Here is a 21,806-nt window from a genome sequence, read left to right as displayed (position 1 = left end):
CTAATAACAACTCTGATCAGTACATGAAATTCAATCGATTTTCGAATATTTCACGCTGCAGCATGACCTCATGAGCAGGAGAAGTGTCGTTAATCTATTAAAACATGGTCGATTTGTGATTCCGTCTACTGTTGTGACCTCTAGGCGTAAAGATACGGGAGTCTATGCAGGAAATTCTACGAATGGCTACACCAGTGTACAGTGCTTCCAAGGGCCTAAATTCGTGATCGAAAATGTTTTGCACCCGAAAAGTTGGTTTTAGAGATATGGTGTCTTCAGAGAAGTTGTTCGGGATGTTGAAGCCCTTCGAAAATATTATTTTTGTGATGAATCCACCTACACACTTAATTTTGAATGCCGCATCTCGGCTAATTTTAACCGAGATCCGCACAGCGAGTAGTCGGCAAACAAATTTCCTGGGATCTCAGCAAATAAAAGCCGAGTATCAGTAAATCGTGCTTCGTTGCTAAGCAACCGGTCGATTTGTTAGCTGAGTCTCAGTTAAAATCGGGAAACCGAGATTCGTACAGCCGAGCTCGTGAAAAAAATCTAAGTGTGTAGCAGTGAGACAGATATTCACTTTTTTGCAAAAGCTAAGATACACCAATGGTGTCTTCGGCAATGTTGTAGATAATTTCTGAATACACTGCGCTCTATCTATTGAATTTTAAGAGATATGGGTCATTTTTTGTGAACGACCCCTTAAAACTATTTTTTTGTTATATCTTTTTCTGGATATTTTTGAGATTTTTCTTATGTTCTACAAAGTTGTTTGAATCGATAAAATACGTATTTCTTTAGAAGACATAAAAAATGTATCACTTATATTTTCGGAGTTATATGATATTTTATATTGAAAAATCGACTATTTCACCTTCCTCTAACATTTACAGGGACAAATTGGGGCAACATTTTTAGCTTGCATATAAAAGAGTAACTCAACAGCTATCAAATCTATGATAACTAACACGTGGCACTGCTTTTCTTGACTTGAAATATGTTCTGTAAAATGTTTAAAAATTAAAATTATGCAGCTTTTAATACCGTGTATTTTTTAAATACGCCATTTTCAGGGCTAAGTGACAATTGTCAAGTCTTCTAGGCAATGATATGTTCGGTTTGGCTAATGCTGATATTGCTAAGATAGGATATCTTCATATCAAACGTTATACTTCTCATTTACAGTGAAAACTAGATGTATGAATTCTAAGAGAGATCCTCTATAACGTAACATCAGCTCTATTCTAAAGGTAGTATAAAGCACATTGAATAATGTTAGTAATATTTTTGCCTTAAAACGAAAGTCATCCTATTTCAGCTTAAAATAATAATAATAATCATAAAGGAAGGGATGTTTTCTTTAGCTTTGGTATTTTGCTTTTTTTAGAACTTAATCCATCTTGCTATATAAATAAAACTAAAGTGGTGTTCGTATGTCACGCAAGGGCTTTCAAATGGACTATCATCTGTTACCATGAACAAGCTATATATTTCGCTGTTGTGTGTATTTTTAAGATTTTAGATACTACTTTTTGTGAATGTGAAGAAGAAAATTTTAAATAAGACCCTTTTTATATATTTCTTATATTCTTTTATATGCGATAATACAGTCGCCTATATATGATAATTTGTAGTCGTAGATGAATTGATTACTTACAGTACCCATTGAGCTCAAAGTGGAATCTAGAGGTGGTCATCTCAATGGCCGACTTATGTCATGTCACTGTCCGCATTCTAAAAGCACAACTGAACAAATATTGAATTAACAAGCACACAAAGCTAAAATAAAAATCAATGTGGTTCGATGCCTCCTTCACCAAATTTGTGTCTTTAAAGTTTTAGTGCAATATTTTCTTTGGATTTCAAGCTATTTCACCTTAACAATATCCAAAAATATTTAGAAATTATTTAAGAAATCACATTTTTACAATCATAATTGAATACATCATTTCCTAGAAGATCTGAAAATTTTCCACTCAGCCATGAAAAATGGGAGCGGTTCATTTGGCATAAAGCCATTTGGCATAACGCCATTTGGTATAATAGCCATTTTTCATAACGGCCATTTGGCATAACGAACTAAATCCCTTCTTTCAAAATGTGCCTGTTCTTTAAAAAAAATTGTTCATGATAAATGACCATTATGCCAAATGACCGTTATGTCAAATGTATTTCATGCCAAACGGCGTAAAAATCAAATGACTTTATGCCAAATGACTTTATTCCAAATGACTCAGACCCATGAAAAATGGCGTACTTAAAGAATACCCGGTATTAAAAGCTGCATAATTTTAATTTTTAAACATTTTACAGAACATATTTCAAGTCAAGGAAAGCAGTGTCACGTGTTAGTTACCATAGATTTGATAGCTGTTGAGTTACTCTTTTATATGCAAGCTAAAAATGTTGCCCCAATTTGCCCCTGTAAATGTTAGAGGGGAGGGAAATGAAATAGTCGATTTTTCAATATAAAATATCATATAACTCCGAAAATATTAGAGATACTTTTTTTATGTCTCAAAATGAAATTCGTATTTCAAAGAACTTTGTAGAATAAAGAAAAATCTCAAAAATACCCAGAAAAAGATATAACGAAAAAACTAGTTTTAAGGGGTCAAAAAACTGGCCCATATCTCTTAAAATTCAATAGATAGGAGCTAGGTAGATTCATAACAAAAGATAATATTTTCTTAATAAGGGCTCCAACATCCCGAACATCTTCTCTGAAGACATCATACCTCCAAAAACCAACTTTTCGGGTGCAAAACATTTTCGATCACGAATTTAGGCCCTTGGAAGCACTGTGCAGTGGGGGCAGAAGAATCAAACAGTCGTAGGCCGTTCTCGTTCGTCAGCTGTTTGGTGCTGAACTTTCTAATCATCGGTCTGAACTCCTCTTGATCAACCTGATCGTCTGAATCTCCTATGATAAACAAAACGTCGTTCTTAGAAAGCGATTGTATTCACTAGCAAAAGAGTTCTATGGTAAAAACCAGGAAAAAATTAGGGACGAACGCATCAGATGCTCGTCATTAGTCAAGTGTTGCAGAAATGCCGTGAATGCAATGTGCCTACTTATTACCTCTTATTTTTCTTCTTCTTCTTCTTCTTCTTCTTCTTCTTGGCATTAAGGTCCCCATTGGAAGCCGGTTACTCAGCTTAGTGTTCTTATGAGCACTTTCACAGTTATAAACTCACGCAAAAAAATTGTGCAGTAAAAACTACCATTTAGGGGTTAACTTAAGCGCTCGCACCGGCAATTTTCAGCAGACCAGAAATGCGCTTGATTTTACCATGTCTGTTGTCGAAATCAGATTGTTGTAAAGTATGTCTGTCAAATGGACCAGGAATGTGGTGGAATGTACCGTAAACATGGTAAATTTGTCTGAAATTCCATGGTAGTTTCAAGAATGGGCGTAGTCAGCTAAAGTAGTAATTTTTACCACAGAATTTTTTCCCGTGCTGAGAGCTTTCTTTGCCTAAGTTGCCATTTTCGCATTCGTATATCGTGTGGCAGGTACGATGATACTCTATGCCCAGGGAAGTCACGAAAATTTCCATTATGAAAAGATCCTGAACCGACCGGGAATCGAACCCAGAAAACTTCAGCATGGCATTGCTTTGTAGCCGCGAACTCTAACCACTCGGCTAAGGAAGGCCCCGATTACCTGTTCGTCGTCAGCATTAATCTCGTTAATCAAGATAAAAAAAAAAGTTCGCAGTCTCACGAGCTTGACTATCTACAAAACGTTGATTAGACCGGTAGTCCACTATGGTCACGAAACGCGCTCCGTGCGTCTCGAGGAATGACGCGCGAACATCTACAGTGAAGTGCATATGGAAGACGGAACGGAGCAATGGCTTTATGTCGTCAAAAACGCTGCGCACTACGACTTTTCTACGGTGTCTCTGCGACTACTCGTTTTGCCCAATTGGCGGTTTAATCGCCGGGACTTTGGACAGCTTTCTGTGTGACGACGCATACTTCCCTTGGGCTGACCTCGTGCCAGAAACCTGTTGAACTTCTACTGGACGCTCATGTGCACTTCGTTGCTCTACGACGACTCGTTCTCCGCTGCTATCCGGGCAGATGCCGAGGTCGGTCCTGCGATTCCGGTGGTGGGAAACTTCCGGTTCACAGGCGCCCCGACGACCATTTGCCGGTGCTGTTTTGCAAATTACTCAGCTAGACCCCAGTGGTGGACTCAGCCTACTCCGACTCAACGTTGATCGGCCAAGTGCCGGTTCTGCAATTCCGGTTGGAGGATGGCTTTCCGGTTTCCAGGCGCCCCGACGACTTATTACCGATATTACGCTACGCCCGCTCTGCTTGGTCTGGTCTCCGATGGAGGATCTAGCCTACTCCGCTCACGACCCGGAGCTCTCTGGTCTTCACACCATCTCCTTTGTAGCAACGACATAATCTGTGTTATCCCCCTGTTCACCGCATTCCAAGTGCTTTCATGCTGGCACATGTTCTGCACGATGTTGTCCGGATTTAGGACGCTTGCGGTTTCTGGCATCATCTCGCTTCATATATCCCTGAATCGAGGGCAGTCGAATATAACATGCTTCGGTGTCTCCTCGATATTTGGACAGGCCGGACAATGTGAAGGGTCTGCGTGTCCCCTTTGCTGATAGCATGCGATGTCCTCAGCCAGAGTGATGCAGATGGGGATCATTCCGGAGATAACGCACACTGTCTCCGACGATATAGTGCGGTAGGCACTCGCCACCCGTACAGCCATGAGCCGGAACGCACCTGCCAGCTTATCTCGATTGCGTTTGGTTGTCAACGCAGTAGCCCAGGCCGGGACTCCGTATCCCAGTATGGACGATGATACGGTCGCCAGAAGACGCCTCGTACTGCTTCTTGGTCCTCCAATGTTGGGCATGGTCCTAGCTAGAGTGTTAGCAACTTACGCTGCCTTTTCGCAGGCATAGTCTACGTGGCTGTTGATATTCGGGAACCCGCATTCTATGTGGGGCTGCGGCGATAGCCTCCCAACTGGCACTGTTGAACGCGTTCTTAACGTCTATCGTTACCACTGCGCAGTATCATTTGCTTCTCCTCTTCTAGTTGGACGTTTTCTTCACGCACGAGATGACTGTCCGAATAGCATCCACCGTTGAAATCATTTTACGGAATCCGTACAGCCTTTTCGGCAATCCGTTCTCGCCTTCCGTGAAGATCGTCAGCCTGCCGAGGATGACCTTCTCCAGAAGTTTGCCAAGAGTATCCAGCAAGCATATTGGTCTATATGAAGCAGGTTCTCCTGACGGTTTTCCCGGTTTTGGCAGCAAGTTTCTGCAGCTTTTATCTGTCTGGGAAGCAGCCTTCCGCTAGGCACTTCTGCAACGCTGTCATGGAATCTGGAAGTGGTATCGAATTGAAACTGTACATATGATCTAAATTGAATAATAGTGTCATCATTTTCAATTCATCGTTAATAGTCAATATAGGGGTTTGTAAGTGATTTTTATGCTTCATATGTTCTATGAGTATTGGTACAGCTCTATATTCACTAAGCAATTGACAAAATAATACATGGCATACAAAATACATGAATTCTATAACCTATAACACCGCATAAAGTTACGAAAAAGCGTAATATCTAAATGGTTGGTAGGTGGTGATCAGAACGAAGATAGAGATTCTTCTGTGGTACTCGGGATTCTTGCGTGGCCGGCAATTGTGGTAACGAAGTGTTGGAAATTTTCGATTTAGAATCTCGACTACTCTGCTTCTGATTCTCCAACGTGATGGTTTGTTCAATCTCTTTCTGCTTACTAACGTAATCTTCGAAGTATGGATGCGTTACAAGCCTTTCGCATGACCATCGCTTGGCGGGGTCCTTATCAAGGCATTTCTGAAACATGGGACATTATTTAAAATGATTTGCAATTTTGATTCTAAAGAACACAAATACCTTCAGAAAGTCCATCATCATAGGATTTGAGAGGGTGCGTTGTGGCATCTTAGTTTCCAGTGGTTCGAGCGTTGGAGGAACTGGTAGTGTGATACCCTGTCGATAAAAAATACAATTACTTTTGTAATTCTTAGAATACCGTTTAATATTAGTAATTCAACATCTGCAGGATGAATACAGGTGTTGAAACTATGTACAACTGTTGTGAATTCCTAAAAAAATCTCAATGTTTAACCACCATACGACGAAAACATCCACTATGCTTCATCATCTTGCCACCAGATGGCTAAACAACCACCTCTTGGGCAGCCATGAAGAGATTAATGTAGCCGACTTCATCCTGTAAAACCGTGCCAAGTCTTAGAAACCCAACTCGCCACCTGGTTGAAATCGGGCTCTGAATATAGTCCCCCATGAAGGACTATGTTAACCCTGGCATGGCTTTCCGCGACCCAGAACGGCATTGCAGCAGCGGAGCGACCAATCCCACGATTAAGGTCAAGAAAACCAAGAAATAGGCCCCCTCGTTTTCAAAATGAAGCAGGCGAAATACTCCGAAGTTCTGAAGGCGATGCAATGCACGGAGAAGCTGCCTGATGAAATACAGCTGGCCCATAAGGCATGCAGATGGCGGCGAATGGAATACCGGTTGAAGATTCTAGCAAGGCGATGTAATTGGACATGCCTAGAGTAGACTGGTCGGAATGCCTGCTGAGCATACGGCAGCTTCTCGAAGTTTGATTCAGGAGTCATGGAAATGTATTGGCCCTGACGGTAGTAAGCTGTGTTACTAGTAGACCCATATCGCATCCCAGTTAACAGCGGGAACTAGGTAATGGGTCGTTCTAAGCAGCTATAGGGAGGCAGCACACTCTGTTTCCACAATTTAACTTTGAATGAGATATAGAATACTGGAACTTGCCTTCCATAATACTGAGATAGTTATGGTCAACAACCGGAAGTCTGAGGGAAAGTCCAAGCATCTAGTCTAAGCGATCGCTTAAACATATTGGGATAATGAACGACATCAAGCTCAGCTTCACTTGCCAAGTTGAATATGCTTGTTAAAATGTATCTACAGCTGTGGAAATGATGTCGAACAGATCTTCTGACGTGTGATGTATTCAGAACGATCAGAAATCTCAATCCGGTGGAAAGCATCACAAACTTATTTTCTAAAGAGTAGTAGTAGTCTCTTGCATGATTGCCACATGCGAAGAGGATACGCCACCAGCGTTTGCCAGAGAATGTGTGGGATGCCGAGTGCTGGAATGCAGTAACTTCGGCAGTTACTCAGATTATGTTTAAATTGCAGTGTCTATGGTGTTTAGGACTAGCCCTGCCGAGGCTACTTCTGCTATACAGTCGAATTTCGTTCGTTGCACTATCTTTAGGTGGACTTCGTTTTAATTGGGCTCCCGTTAGGTGGGCTATAGCCCACTTAAAACGAAGACAAAAGTCACTTTTTAACATAAAGCTCGATTTATCAATGTTGGTAGCTATGCATTTCTATTGTATTCGATATTTTGACAGCTGAAAACTCAGCCCGATTAGTGAAAGTCTTTCACTAAGTGGGCTACCGGTATTCGCGATGACGGAAGCAATTACCACAGTTGACCCTATGCGTGAAGCTCCGATTTCTTTACATGGCAAAGCATAGGAAGTCAATTTTCAAATGGTTCCAGAAAATTCAAAACATAATTTAATTAAATTCTTCTAAGTGTACGGGGTTAGATTGATGATAAGCTATAGAATCCGCAGAATATTGAGGAAAAAATATAAAAATAAAAATTGTGTGTCTAAAATGTAGCCCATCAAAAGTTTATCAACATGTACTGAAAAGATTTTAAATAGCTATTGTGGTTAATTTTATATAAGCATTTGAAATTTCATTTCCTATACCTTGCCGGGTAAAATTTTCGACGCTTCACGCACAGAGTAAACTTTTTCCAGATGGCAGCACCGTACCTCCGTCAGATCGAATAGTGCAACGAACGAAAGTTGACTGTATTACTCTTGTAAGGTTTTGAAGTTTTTACATGTACACGATGGAACATTTGTCAAAAGTACAAATTGAAATTGAAACTGCGAAAAGAAACCACGTGCTCCGGTGAGGATCCCCTTGAGAGACCCCGATGCTGAACTACATCTCATACATCCGAAGGAGGTTCACACTGCGAAATGATAATACCATGTACTTTGAGGTAATCGAGTTCAGTTCACCTCCAAGCGTCGGGGTGTCTCAAAAGGCTCCGCAGCTTGTATGTTGAAGCGCCCATCTAGCAAGTAAGCAGTCGTTTGCTCTATCCCCGTTTGAACACGTGGTTTCTTTTCGCAGTTTCAATGTCAATTGAATTTGACACGTGTTTCGTCGTTTACATGTAAAGATTTCAAAACTTACAAAGGTCTGTGTTTCATGGATTTTCGAACGGAAAGCTTACCTTGAAGAACTCATTTTGATTGAATATTGCTAGGTGCCGAGGTAGAAGATCACCGAGTGTGCGTCTTATCAGGTAGAGCTGATCGACATCACTTCTTCCGGGCCACAAGGCATCTCCGCGGACCAATTCAGCAAACACGCATCCAATGGCCCATACATCAACGGGCGTTCCATACTGGGTGTCACCTACGAGCAGCTCTGGAGCCCTGTACCATCTTGTGGCCACATAGTCGGTGTAGTTTTCTCCAGGACCTGCAAAGTATTAGTTGAAGCATTTATGCCTATACATTGCTTCATGCAAAGCCTTTCATACTTAGCATTCGTGCAAAGCCGAAATCGCACAATTTTACTTGACCCTGAGCTGTTAGGAGAATGTTTTCCGGTTTGATATCACGATGCAAGCATCCTTGCTTATGACAGTAGGCAACCCCCTGAATAGTCTGGAATGTGATCTGTTTTGTAAGATTATCTGGACAACCCTGAAATAAAAAAAATAAATCGATTAAGACTTTATAATATTATTTTAATTTATTTTGTTTCTACATTTTGTATACACGGACTCGAATCTGATAACCGAGGGATTTTATGGATTGTTTGATTTGAATTAGTTCAAAATACAGCCAAGTCTCCTATTAGACACATGGTTGGGGTTATGTGATTTCATCAATTCTGGGGTGTTGTTGGGTATCTCGTATATGTTAAGAGATAGCACAGTAATGTCTTTGGAAAAGTTTAAGTACTCAATGAAATCTAAAGGAGTTGATCAACCTTTTAGTTAAGAACTTGACCGGTAAGGGCGCTTTTTCTAACTTATCCCATATGGACCTTGAGGGATGAGGATGAAACATATGATATCTCTAGATCTTGATAAACTGGAATGTTAGTGTCTTCGGAAGATTCGTTGAGTAGCTGAAGGGTTGACATGCGGTGGTCATTCAGATACGGAATTTCGCTAACAGGCGACGCTGAGCAGCATGAGCATACAAATTTTGTTTTGCAGATATCTCAGGAGCCTAATAATTGTTTGTTTTGATAACAACTTCACATATAAGTTCATGAATGGCTGTCAACGCCACACCGAACATGATTATGGAATTTCATATTATTTCCACAGAAATAAACTTCGTTACGCTCGTAGATCTGATGACTTGTAATCCAAGTAGTTCTTGTATAACCTTAAACAGTCATTGTACACAAATCTGGGTCGAGTATGATTGAATAAGCCCAACCTCCTCCAGTATCAAGCTTATTCACAATCTTCCAAAAGATCACTTATTACGCTTGTAAATTTAAGGACCAGTACACAAAAAGTCTTGTACATCCTTAAACTAAAGTGAAAAATATTGTATTCAAAATAAACTGTTATTAAAAGCCCTCAGTCAGCGGGGCAGTTTTTCCAGTTTTTTTTCAAATCTAAACAAAGTCTGTTTATGCCTCGGTGTGATGCTAACGACATAAGTTTTTGCTAAGATGTTCATGTGAGTGTTTGAACTCATCACTAATATACAGTGGGCTATATGTCGTAAAGTAAGGTTTAACAGCAAATTCATTTATTTAAGGCACATCTAAACAGATAACACTGAATGAACAATTTCACGCCACAATACTCGGTTCGTGGCCGCATCTCTCCATCCTCGGTTCTGCCCCACACTTGCCAAATCGATACGCATTTGATCCCAATCTAGCTCGCTGCGCTCCTCGCCTTCTTGTTCTAACCAGTTCCGAAGTGAACACCATATTTACAGGGTTGCTGCCCGGCATTCTTGCATGCTCTGCCCATCGTATCCTTCCAGCTTTGGCCACCTTCTGGATACTGGGTTTTTACATGCTCTGCCCATCGTATCCTTCCAGCTTTGGCCACCTTCTGGATACTGGGTTCGCCGTAGAGTTGGGCGAGCTCGTGTTCACCCTTCGCCGCCACATACCGTTTTCCTGCACATCGCCAAAGATCGTCCTGAGCACCCGACGTTCAAAGACTCCAAGTGCTTGCAGGTCCTCCTCGAGCATCGTTCACGTTTCATGCCCGTAGCCTTATGAGTGTTTTGTACATGGTACATTTGGTGCGGGCGTGAATCTTTTTTGACCGCAGCTTCTTGTGGAGGCCATAGTAGACCCGACTTCCACTGATGATGCGCCTCCGTATTTCATAGCTAACGTTATTGTCAGCCGTTAGCAAAGATCCAAGATAGACGAACTCGTAGAACACCTCGAACGTATTCCCGTCTATCGTAACACTGCTACCAAGGCGAGTCCTGTCGCGCTCGGCCCCACCAACTAGCATGTACTTTGTCTTGGACGCATTCACCACCAGTCCAACTTTTGCTGCCGCGCGTTTCAGGCGGGTGTACAGGTCTGTCATCTTTTCAAATGTTCGGCCGATTAAATCCATATCATCCGCGAAACAAATTAATTGACTGGATCTTATAAAAATCGAACCCCGGCTGTTAAGCCCTTGATAACTTCCCACGAACTTGTTTACTACAGGTGACAGACGACGGAAGCAGATAAATGGCTAGTCTCATCAGGCTCATATTTATGAGTTCAGCTGCGATACCATCCTTACCAGCAGCTTTATTGTTCTTGAGCTGGTGAATGGCATCCTTAACCTCTCTCAAAGTGGGGGCTGGTTGGTCCGTCAAGATGGTGACGCTCGTCCGTCAAGATGATCGCATCCTTATCCCTGCACATCTCGGGTCGCGACACGAAGCCGTTGCGGGGTGCGTTGCGCTTCTTGCTTGTTTCTCAAGACCGGCTGTTCAATCTCCTCGCAATCCGTCTCCGTCAGGCGACGTTTTTTCGCCCGAAAGAGGCGGGTCTGCTGTTGCCATTTGCGTCTATAACGTTCCACGTTCTGGCGAGTCCCTTGTTGCAGCATGACCGCCCGTGCTGCATTCTTCTCTTCCAGAATCTGCCTACATTCCTCGTCGAACCAATCGTTCCTCAAGAGGAGCTTCATTCAGCTCATTTGTTTCCGGTAATGCAGCCTCGAGGTGCTGCGCGTATGCAGCTGCGACATCCGGTTGCTTAAGCCGCTCTAGGTAATACCGGGGCGGCCGTCGGTACCGTACGTTGTTAACGACGGAGAGTTTTGGGCGCAGTTTGACCATTACCAGATAGTGGTCAGAGTCGATGTTAGCGCCACGATAGGTCCTGACGTCGATAATGTCGGAGAAGTGCCGTCCATCAATCAGAACGTGGTCGATTTGTGATTCTGTCTGCTGTGGTGATCTCCAGTTGTATCGGTATGGAAGGCTGTGCTGGAAGTAGGTGCTACGAATGGCCATATTCTTGGAGGCGGTGAAATCAATTAGTCGTAAGCCGTTTTCGTTCGTCAGTCGGTTGGCGCTGAACTTTCCAATAGTCGGTCTGAATTCCTCCTCCTGGCCAACCTGAGCGTTTAGATCTTCTATCATGATTTTGACGTCGTGACTTGGGCAGCTGTCTTACTCGCGTTCGAGCTGCGCGTAAAAGGCGTCTTTATCATCATCAGTGCTTCCGGATGAGGGCTGTACACGTTTATTATGTTGAAGTTGAAGAACCGGCCTTTGAGCCTCAACTTGCACATTCTCTCATTAATCGGCCACCACCAGATCACGCGCCTCTGCATATCACCCATCACTATAAAAGCTGTTCCCATCTCATGTGTGTTGCCGCAGCTTTGGTAGATGGTATGGTTACCTCTAAACGTTCGCACCATTGATCCCTTCCAACACACTTCCTGCAACGCTACGATGCCGAATCCGCGGTCCTTCAGCACATCGGCCATTATGCGTGTGCTCCCGATGAAGTTAAGAGATTTACAGCTCCACGTACGGCTTCCATCGCTAGTCCCTTTACGTCGCTGTGGTCTTCGCCGATTGTCCCGGTTCGTATTCTCTCGTTGATTATTCGTTGCTTGATTTTTTACTACTGGCTTACAGGGCCTGACATCAACCCCCTAGATTTCCGGATGACCATTCCTTCAAAATGTTCGGAGGACCATAGTGCACAGTTTAGCTTAAAGTCCTTCTCTGACATGGGGAATAGACGCTGTTGTGAGCCGCTCCTAACATGGAGTACAGACGCTCAAGGTTTGCAGAAGCAACAGTAAGAGCAAACCCCCCTTTCTGTCAGCATACGATCTAATGACGTGTACTCCAAGCTCTTCTTAGGTAGCCTTTAACAGTCGTTGAACTCAAATATTGGTAGAGAATAATTGTATAAACCCGTAAAGGTATCAGACTTGTTCGTAATCCTCCGATAAATCACTGGTTATGCTTGTATAGCTGAAAGCCTGTAACACTAGACGAAATAAGACTAGATGGATATAAATATTGTTCATAAGCTCTCGAAAGATTACTAGTCACGCTTGTAGATCTGAAGCCTTACGAAGTTCGTGGATGACCTATAACACTAAGGTAAATTAGCATACAGTTGACATAGCTTGACGAAGGCTCTATCACACTAGTCGATTTGAGATTGATTTACGAAATTTCATACGAACATAATTATTAAAATAATTATTGTTATATATACCACAAAAACTTCTCAAATCATAAAACTGTTCATACTAGTTAAGGCAAACTACGTTCATGTACTACAGAATACATAAATTCTACGTCAGACACGGTGATCCATTTCCCTGAAATTTGCGGTATTCACGTTCCCATTATATGATTGAAAAACACTAATTACCTCCGGATGCCTCTCTAGCTCGTGTAGCACGGTATGCTCGCAAAATTCAAACACAAGATGCAGTCTTCGTTTCCGCCGGAAAACCTCCAGCAGGCATACCAAATTGGGGTGCTTCAAATTTTTCAGCAGCCGTATCTCTCGGAGAGCTATCTTCCGTATCGCTGGATCGTCTTCGGACTCGACGAATCGCTTGACCGCAACCAGTGATCCGGTGTCCCGGTCGCGGCACTTGTAGACAACTCCGTAGGAACCTTCTCCCAAACGGCTCAGTTTTTCGTATCGATCCATTCTGCTGCTTCCACGTGATCTGGAAAAGAGCGCCGATATAATGAACATTTTGTCAGCAACAAACAAATGTGCAACAAATTCGAAAGTTCTCAAAGCTAATGAAGAAAGAAAGCTAGTAATTGGAACCGGAGGGTCTCACAGACTGAACTGGCATTAGGAAAAGTTGACTAGCAAAGAGGGGCCAAAGTTTTTCCAGTAGAAACGGATCCTAATTGATAAATTGCCTTACTGAAGTGGCCGAAGGAGATGTATGTACGTGAAGGTAGCAGCAGCATTTCCCAACTTAATTGTGCACTAATTCTATCAGTGAATTTGATTTTGTCATTCTGAAGTTATCACATTATACTCTTAGCTAGTTCAAAGCTGGAAGTGACTAAACGTCTTAAAAAATAAGAACTTTGAAACAGACACCTAACATCAGTGCACCAGTATCCGCTCATGCCCCTATTTCCGCTCACTAGTGTAAAAATTGATTGTTCGTTTTAAAATCCAACTTTTTTCGCACGGATATATTCTAGCAATATTAACAACTTACAAATGAAGTCGTCTGACATTATTTTCATTTGATAAAATAAGTCTTTATATTGAAAACACAAGGCCTCGTGAGTGGTTATTGGAACACTAGGTATTTTTGTGTGTTCCAATAACCGCTCATGCGGAAACTTAAACAAAATTTTAAAGAAATGACGATTTTAGTATACAGCCTTCTTTATTGCAGTAGTAACTATGGTTTAACCATAGAAAAATATCAGGATGTGCTTTTATAGTGAGTTCGTCACGAAATATGTTTACCGTGAGCGGAAATAGGAACACTTAGATACAGTAACAAATTTAATTAAATAATGTGTTATGTAAGTTTCTCAAATTCTTTTTATTTTGCCGCTGATTACCTTTACTTGGAGCCACCACATTGCGGCATAAAAATAGTATTGATCAACACAATAGTTATTTTATAATAAACATTTGAACACATAACTACCCTTAAATGAGCAAAATCTGGTACACTGATGGTACACATTATTGCTTCCATGAGAAATTTCTGTCCTTGAAATGAAGCACTAGACAACGGATCAGCAACTTTAAAGATCTTTTGGCTGAAAAATACACCAAAAAGGAACGAAATTGGACACCGAAATACTCGCAAGATTTAATTCTATGATACCTGAATTGCTATATTCGATTTAAATATTATTTTTCGTTATTTTACGTTTTGGGCAATGATTTATTTTCATTCGCGAATTTATAAATTTTGGTTTTTGATTTTTATTATTTAAATTTTAAACATCCTTATCCTTTTTAATTTTTTCTGGTTACTGATTTTAAGCAATAATAAAAATTTGAGTTTAAACGGTCCTTTTGAAAATATATTTTTTTTTCTGGGTCATATTTTATTTTCCGTGTAACAAACGGAAAAGCAGGTTTGAAATTATTTTGATACCAACAGGCTATTATTCGTCTGCGATAGGTTGATTGTAGGGAAATAGAAAAGGATCGTTTTTTTGTAGGTATTAGGGAGAGAACCCCCAGTACCGGACACCTAAGCTGCTTAATTCGTAATTCAAAAACTATTTTTTTATACGGTTCAAACATAAATTTGTCAATGTAAATATGAATTTTGACATTGCATTTTATGATGTATTTCAGTGCCAAATTAGCCAATATTAAAATGTGGCACCCAATAGCGAACACGATCTGGAAATGCCTCGAATACTGTAAATTTCAACATCATTAAATGTTTTTACCCTAGGATTCGTATTTTACTGCCAATTCAATGAGTATGCAACATTCACAAGAGTGTTTTGAGCTTTACTTAGTGTGCTAGTGGTTCATCAAGAAACCTTCTTCATATATGATGAAAAATAACATATTGCACTATTGTCCAGAAAGCAGTTTTACGCGGAGAGATGCATTTTGAGCTTTATAATGAAACATTAGATGAAAACGGTCTTCTATAATGTTGTGTGTATTAGTTAAGCTCTTTGTTTGGTGTTATTGAAAATTAGGGTGGACCACATTTTCATAGAAATGGTGTATCTATCTTTGTTATATGTAGAAACTATACTATACATGCTTCAGCAAAGTTGTGGACCGTTCAATTTCAAGCAACGTAGCCAAAAAAAATTTTTTTTTGTATCTCTCAAATTGACCAATTTAGAGTTTTTTCATAGACAATGTTGACGAGAAGTTAATATTTAAAAAAAAAACTATAGTTGAAAAACTTACTTTTTGTTGGAACACTCTACGATGATGGATGAAATATGCTCTAGATTGGTCAAATTTTGAGCTACAGAAAAACTTTCTTTGGCAAAGTTGATCAAGATTTGATGTTCCTAAGAACATATACTAGACTGGCTCAGCTTAGTATGGGAGAAAAATAAAGTTGTATAGTTCCACGGGGCACCCCCAACGATTATTCTTCAGGGTTCGAGGAAGACTTCCTGAAAATTTCAGCTCATTCGATTGATTAATGAGCTGGCGCAATTGAATTGAAGTTAATATGGGATTTTCAGCTCAAACAGATGGGAAACAGCAAAACATCTCCTGTTTGGGTCAGGAAAATTGCTGATCGCGTTCAATTAAGTCCCAGGATGTCAAAAATACTACTTTATGCTATTGCGAACAATATTGTAGAAGCTTGTATCATGATTTAAATTGAGAAAGTTGGTGTTTTAAATGTCTGAAGTAGATTAGCAATACTGCTTAGTATTTCTTCAACATAGCTGGGTGGTAGCCACTAAGTGCATCATAGCCACCTATGACGCTGGGCGAGCTGCAGCACAAGGTGCATGCTTATATGCTGATCTAAGCCAAACCTTTAACAACTGAAAGGTTAATGAAAATGAGCCTATTTCCAGATACAACCTTCTGCAACTATGTTCATTAGGATATCAACTAGTGAATTTATCATTCTGGGCTCAATTGAACACGATTAGCTAGTATACGGAACGAAACTGTGGCATAGGGACAATTTTCAATATATTTGAAACTAATATTTCATACAAACCTCGAATTGAATGCGCCAGCTTGGGGAGCAACCCACCCTTACAACCAGAAGTTGCATCAATGTTCACGTAATATCTCGTTTATTCATACAAATTACATTAAACCCGCAAAACACGGTGGATAAAATCGTCAGATTGATGAGTTTCCTCGTATAGTACGCTCTTGTTCTGAGTTCATTTGTTGCGTCCCGTACACTCATACAAAGTAAGGCGAATCAATCCGTAGCAGCTGTCAAACCAACATTTGTTATCATAAGTTGAGTCGCATAAGATCACGAGTTAGTTCGGTAGAAAATTTATACACTCGCACTGTATGCTATTATTCATCACATAATATATGCACGTATAGCGCCTCCACTTTTGTATGTACAAGGCCTTTACGAGACATCTTATAAGTGAAATGCTGCACGTACAAAGCCTCCAGGTGATTTCATTATATGTACATTTTGGTTGTCTGGGCAATGAGTTCAAATTTTGAGAGAGCTTTTTTCTTACCCTAAGGAACATATATAGGGGGTGCCTCGTTTAGTTTTACAACTTTTTTGTTTAAGGGCCAGTCTAATATATACCATTACTTTTGCAAATAAGAAAGTTGATATTGTGGGCCACCCTAGTTTTAAATAACACAGTATAAAAGCTTACATTTTTATGAGCAAATTTTGTAGAAGATCATTTTTGTCTAAAATTAAATTTTCAAGCTCAAAATGCAAAATAATAAAAAAAAAATACATACGATGAAAAATTTTGATATCTATTTTAGTTCAAAATTTATTGAAGCTTTTTTTGCTAAAAATCCTTTGTTTTCCAGGCATTTAATTAGAGCTACATAAATAACACATCTGTAATTTTTTGATATAATATACAAATTTATTTTGTTTTTTGAATGCCATCAAAAGATATTTTTTTTATGTTTGCTCCAATCAGAGATATTTGCAATCAAAGTAGGCATGTTTTTTGTGAGAAAAACGAGAATAACTCCCAAACGGAAGGCGATAGCGAGTACGTTCACCAAATTACGTATTTTTCAAAGCTCTAAAAGTGTTTCATAGACCACTTTGATGATATATTTGAATTGAAACGCTAGAGCCAGAAAACCAGTTTTGTTTGGATCACCCTATGTCACCGTAGGAAAATAAGCTCTAAATCGGTCAATTTAGGAGATACAAAAATATTTTTTTGGCAAAGTTGTTTGAAATTGAATGGTCTACAACGTTGTTGAAGCATGTATAATATAATTTCTACAAATAAGAAAGTTAGTTACTCCATTTCAATGAAAACGAGGACCACCCTAATTTTCAATAACACCAAACAAAGGGCCTAACTAGTACAAACAACTTCGTGGAAGATATCATGCGAAACATCATTCTTATGTTTCGTCGGAAGGTCTTGTGATACATATTGAGTAGTTTTGCAAGGGACTGTCCATAAATTACGCACAATTTTTCCGCCGATTTTAGATTTTTTTCCTCCCTCGTAGCTTTTTGTCAAAAAAGTTAATACCCCCCTTGAAAAATACGTAGCACAACGAACAACCCCAACCCCTCTTCACAACTTTAAACAATTGAGTTGAAACAAGTTATTTAAATAAAAAATAATAAATTGGTGCTGTGGTAAAACTTGAAAGGCAAACATTTTGTCATCATTTTTATTCCGTTATTTAATTTTGATGTTCTGTAGATGAATCAGCTATAAAAATCTAGTACTGATTTGTTGAAGCTCAAAACTGGTTTAAAAATTCATGAACACAATACCTTTTTCTGAAATTATGATATTTTTTCAATATATTACGTTGATACATTGAACAAGTTAACTAAAACTATATCGTCACTAATGACAATTTTTTATATTAGGTTGGTTGAAATGAAGCCTTTTACCATATGTTGCATAGGCGGCATCCATTTATTACGTAACGCTAAAATTGAAATTTTTTGACCCCCTCCCCCCCTCGGTAACGCTTTTTGTATGATTTTTTTTTAATTTTTGTATGAGCCGTAACGCTTGAGCCTCCTACTCCCCCCCCTCCCCCTAGAGCGTTACGTAATTTGTGGACGGCGCCATATGAAAAAAAAACTCGCGGTTTCAAAATATTCACGGAAAACAAACAAATTTCAATAAATTAATCAACAAAATATCTTAAAGGTAAGATCTTTTTTATTATAATAGGTTTCAAATAATTTAAAATATCTATTTGCAGTTGTTCGACAGTGTTTTTTCTACAAATTTCCTTAAACATTTCAACTGAGGAAAGTACTGTACAGTTTTGTTTAAAGTTGAAATGCTACGTCATTTAAGGACGACCCCTAAACATAATTCCATTTAGAAGTATTTCAGAGACCCTGGAAAACTATGCTAAACCGAGAAATTTGTGAAGATACTGTGAAATGGTCTCAAAATATTTTTTGGAACCTTAAGGATTCAAATGAAAATTCATGTTAAGGATAATGGGAAAAAAGCTAGTTTAGAAACCATTTTCCTGAAAAAAAAAAACTTCGGAGACCTTCCATTTAAAAAGCATGTTTGCAAATGAAGCTAAGAAAAAAAAACAGTTATTTATGATGATCTTCATCGGCAATTGAAAAAAAATGATAACATTAAATAAAAACCTCAAAACCCTACGATTTTCATTTTTGTAAACAAAAAAATAAATAAAACTTTGAGTATTAAAGGATTTTAATGATAATGAAAGATGTCACAATAATATATTCAAATTCTTAACATTCGTAACTTCATTTAGCGTCTGAAAGGCTAGTTACATTTGCTGCGTTTAAGGCACTTGGAAAACCTCTGGTCATGTGTACGGATTTTGTATCGCCTCTGTTTTCGTCCTTATAGAGCAAAGGGGATAATGTGCTGTTGAACACCTTCCACATGGTGGTGGATTGATTACTAAAACAAAAGTTAAGAACCGCAATAAAGGGAGTTTTTTTAAGAGATGTAAGGAAATCGTTATGCTAATATGTACCGCTGAGGTTACACAATTTAGGGTGTTCCAAAACTTCTCTTTGCCTGAAAACTTTGGGGTTCAACATCCAAATTGTAGATAAGGAGTTACGGTTGCTCCGTAAAGATTATCTATCTGAATAAACATTCACTGTATATTTTCACGATAATTCAACTTATTTTTTTTTTTAATATTCGAAAACGATGATTTTTTCAGTACATTTTTTGTTTTAAACCATCAACAGTGGATATAAAATTACCCGTAATAATTTTTTCTTTACTTTCTTCATAGAAGGGAAATTTTGTGACTTTTGTTTCAGAATAGTGTTTTAAAAATATTTAAGAGATACTGAGGACAGAAATGTTACTTTTTTGTATTTATTGCTGAATTTTATACAAATGTGATTCGATATCCTAACTATAGAAACAAACTTATGGAAACAAACCGAACAAAAATCGTGTGATGAATTAATATTGATAAAACACTGTAGTTAAGGTCGGGTTGGAATTTTGTGGTCGGGATTTAGGTCCTATTTATTTACACTCACATCACTATCTGGATATTCGAAAAAATGAAAATAGTGTTGTATTATTGTTAGCTCAAATTGTTATTACATATCAAACAAAATAATAAAAAATAGTTATCTCTACAAGAAAACCATAGGTAAATGATTATAATAGCGTTAAGTTTGCTATCCACTGTTAAGGATTGTTAATTAAACTGTTCTTTCCCAAAATTCTTACCGGGGCAACATTTGCACGTCATTTCTTAGAATCCCCAATACAAAAGTTTGTTTGTAACATCCTTTTCTACCGTTTGGAGGTTGAGCCCTCAAACTTCTGGCAAAGTGAAATTTTGAAACACCCTATTCCATATATTCCATATATACATCCACCGAAGTAGCCGCAGGTAGTGGCCTCGAACCTAGGTAGGTGGCTACATCAATGTCATGGAAAGGGACGTAAGAAAATGGTGCAAGTAGCTGGTTCATATAAACTCGAGAGAGAAGAAGATTAATTTGAAATCAATAAATGTCGGTACAAAAAAAAAACTCGAAGTAAGTTTGTTTTTAAGATCTAAACACAGAACAAAAAAAAACGAAGTTGCCATATTAGTATAAACTACTTACCTTTCTGCTAATGCTTTCAGGGCACTTCCTGCGCTCGAGTCCCCAGAGGTCCATCTGAAAGGAATATTACTGATAAAATAGAACTTATTAGAATTTAAAGCTTGTGAGAGAAATAAAAATACTAAAAATGTACGTTAAAATTGAATGAAATACTGTGAAAGTAGCATTTCCATCGAATAATAACTAACTCAGATGTAATCCTAAAAAAAAACACACACAATTCTGTTAGGCAAACTTGAAAAGATCTATGTACATGGGTCGCTCAATACTATTAATCCAATCTATCTCAAAATAAATTGTACCATTTGTTTAAGAAACAAAAAAGTCAACAAAAAACTGTTTTGGATGAAATTTTATTCTACGGTGAAATCTTCATGAGTCGAGTTACTGTGACGTTCTAGAGATTTGGCATGTTGAGCAAAGTTGTTCATTTCGATGAAAATAAAAAATAAAATCGCGAAAACGTCGAAATTCCTCAGCTTACCATTTTCGAATTATTGGCAAAACAAGACGTTATAAGTGAACAAAAAACGTATTATCCACCGAGTTTGGCATTTTTTTAGAATTATGTCATATATTAATTTTTGCGGATAAGAATATAACAAGCACAAACTTTACTGAAAATAAATTAATAATACTATGCATAAAAATTAGGAAAAACTTGAAAATAGAGCAAATTTTGAGCCTTAACATCTATGAAAGCGCAAAAAATCGTAAGCTCAAATTTACAGGCAACATTGTGCAATACTAGATGAAATGGATGTCAAAATTTCAAAGTGGTATATTTTGGTATTTTTGAGATTTTTTTTTTTTTTGATTGCGCGATCATTATTTTCGTGACAAATATATAAGTTTAACTTAAAATTAGCGGAATTGTTTTTTTAATCAATTCATGAAGCTTTACGCGAAAGGAAATCTCTGGAATTTAAACACAAATTGAAGCTTGACAACCTAACAGTTCTCAAAGCCGAAGGAAACTGCAATAGGGTCCTAAAATGATTAATGAAATCTTGTTTTTGTTTCATAATACGAAAGAGCATGTTACTGCAACTACTTCAGCAATTTTTCCCACTCAAATAACGGCTATATCATATTTAAAATTTAATTTCAAAAATGGGTCCATGAATGAACCTTGACACTTTTGATCATGTTTGACGTTAGTTTTAACACTGGGGTTGTTCCTATCTGACATTTCGGAAGGGACGCGCAAAACAAAATACACCCAAAATTTGAGTTTAAGCCAAGGGGTGTGACAAAATCTTAGAAAAACATAAAAAAAATTTGGACTTAAACAAACGAAAAACATAAAAAAGTTGAGTAAACATGTGTTTCTGGCCAAAACTTAAGCGTTCGGCACTAAAATTGGGACAGGGCTTTAGGACCCTATTTGCTACCTTTGTTC

General features: G+C 38.7%; 1 protein-coding gene across 4 annotated transcripts in view; it reads right to left on the bottom strand.

Moving 5' to 3' along the window:
• Nucleotides 1–5,460: 5,460 nt before the first annotated feature.
• LOC5565264 (cyclin-dependent kinase-like 4) overlaps nucleotides 5,461–21,806 on the bottom strand; it is a 62,546-nt gene continuing 46,200 nt past the window's right edge. For 2 of the 4 annotated variants that reach the window (XM_021852262.1, XM_001649558.2), the window contains exons 2-7: nucleotides 20,405–20,473; nucleotides 13,045–13,351; nucleotides 8,684–8,849; nucleotides 8,372–8,622; nucleotides 5,931–6,026; nucleotides 5,461–5,870 (exon numbers count right to left, since the gene is read on the bottom strand). In XM_021852262.1, the coding sequence (XP_021707954.1) occupies nucleotides 5,616–5,870; nucleotides 5,931–6,026; nucleotides 8,372–8,622; nucleotides 8,684–8,849; nucleotides 13,045–13,351; nucleotides 20,405–20,473 (1,144 nt within the window). In that variant the 3' untranslated portion in view covers nucleotides 5,461–5,615. The remainder of the gene's footprint in view (nucleotides 5,871–5,930; nucleotides 6,027–8,371; nucleotides 8,623–8,683; nucleotides 8,850–13,044; nucleotides 13,352–20,404; nucleotides 20,474–21,806) is intronic. The other 2 variants (XM_021852273.1, XM_021852256.1) reach the window with 1 other exon arrangement.

The sequence above is a fragment of the Aedes aegypti genome, chromosome 1 (genome assembly GCF_002204515.2).
Source record: "Aedes aegypti strain LVP_AGWG chromosome 1, AaegL5.0 Primary Assembly, whole genome shotgun sequence".
Lineage (NCBI taxonomy): Eukaryota > Metazoa > Arthropoda > Insecta > Diptera > Culicidae > Aedes > Aedes aegypti.
Note: the sequence above shows the minus strand (reverse complement) of the source record. Positions and strands in the feature narration are given on the sequence as shown.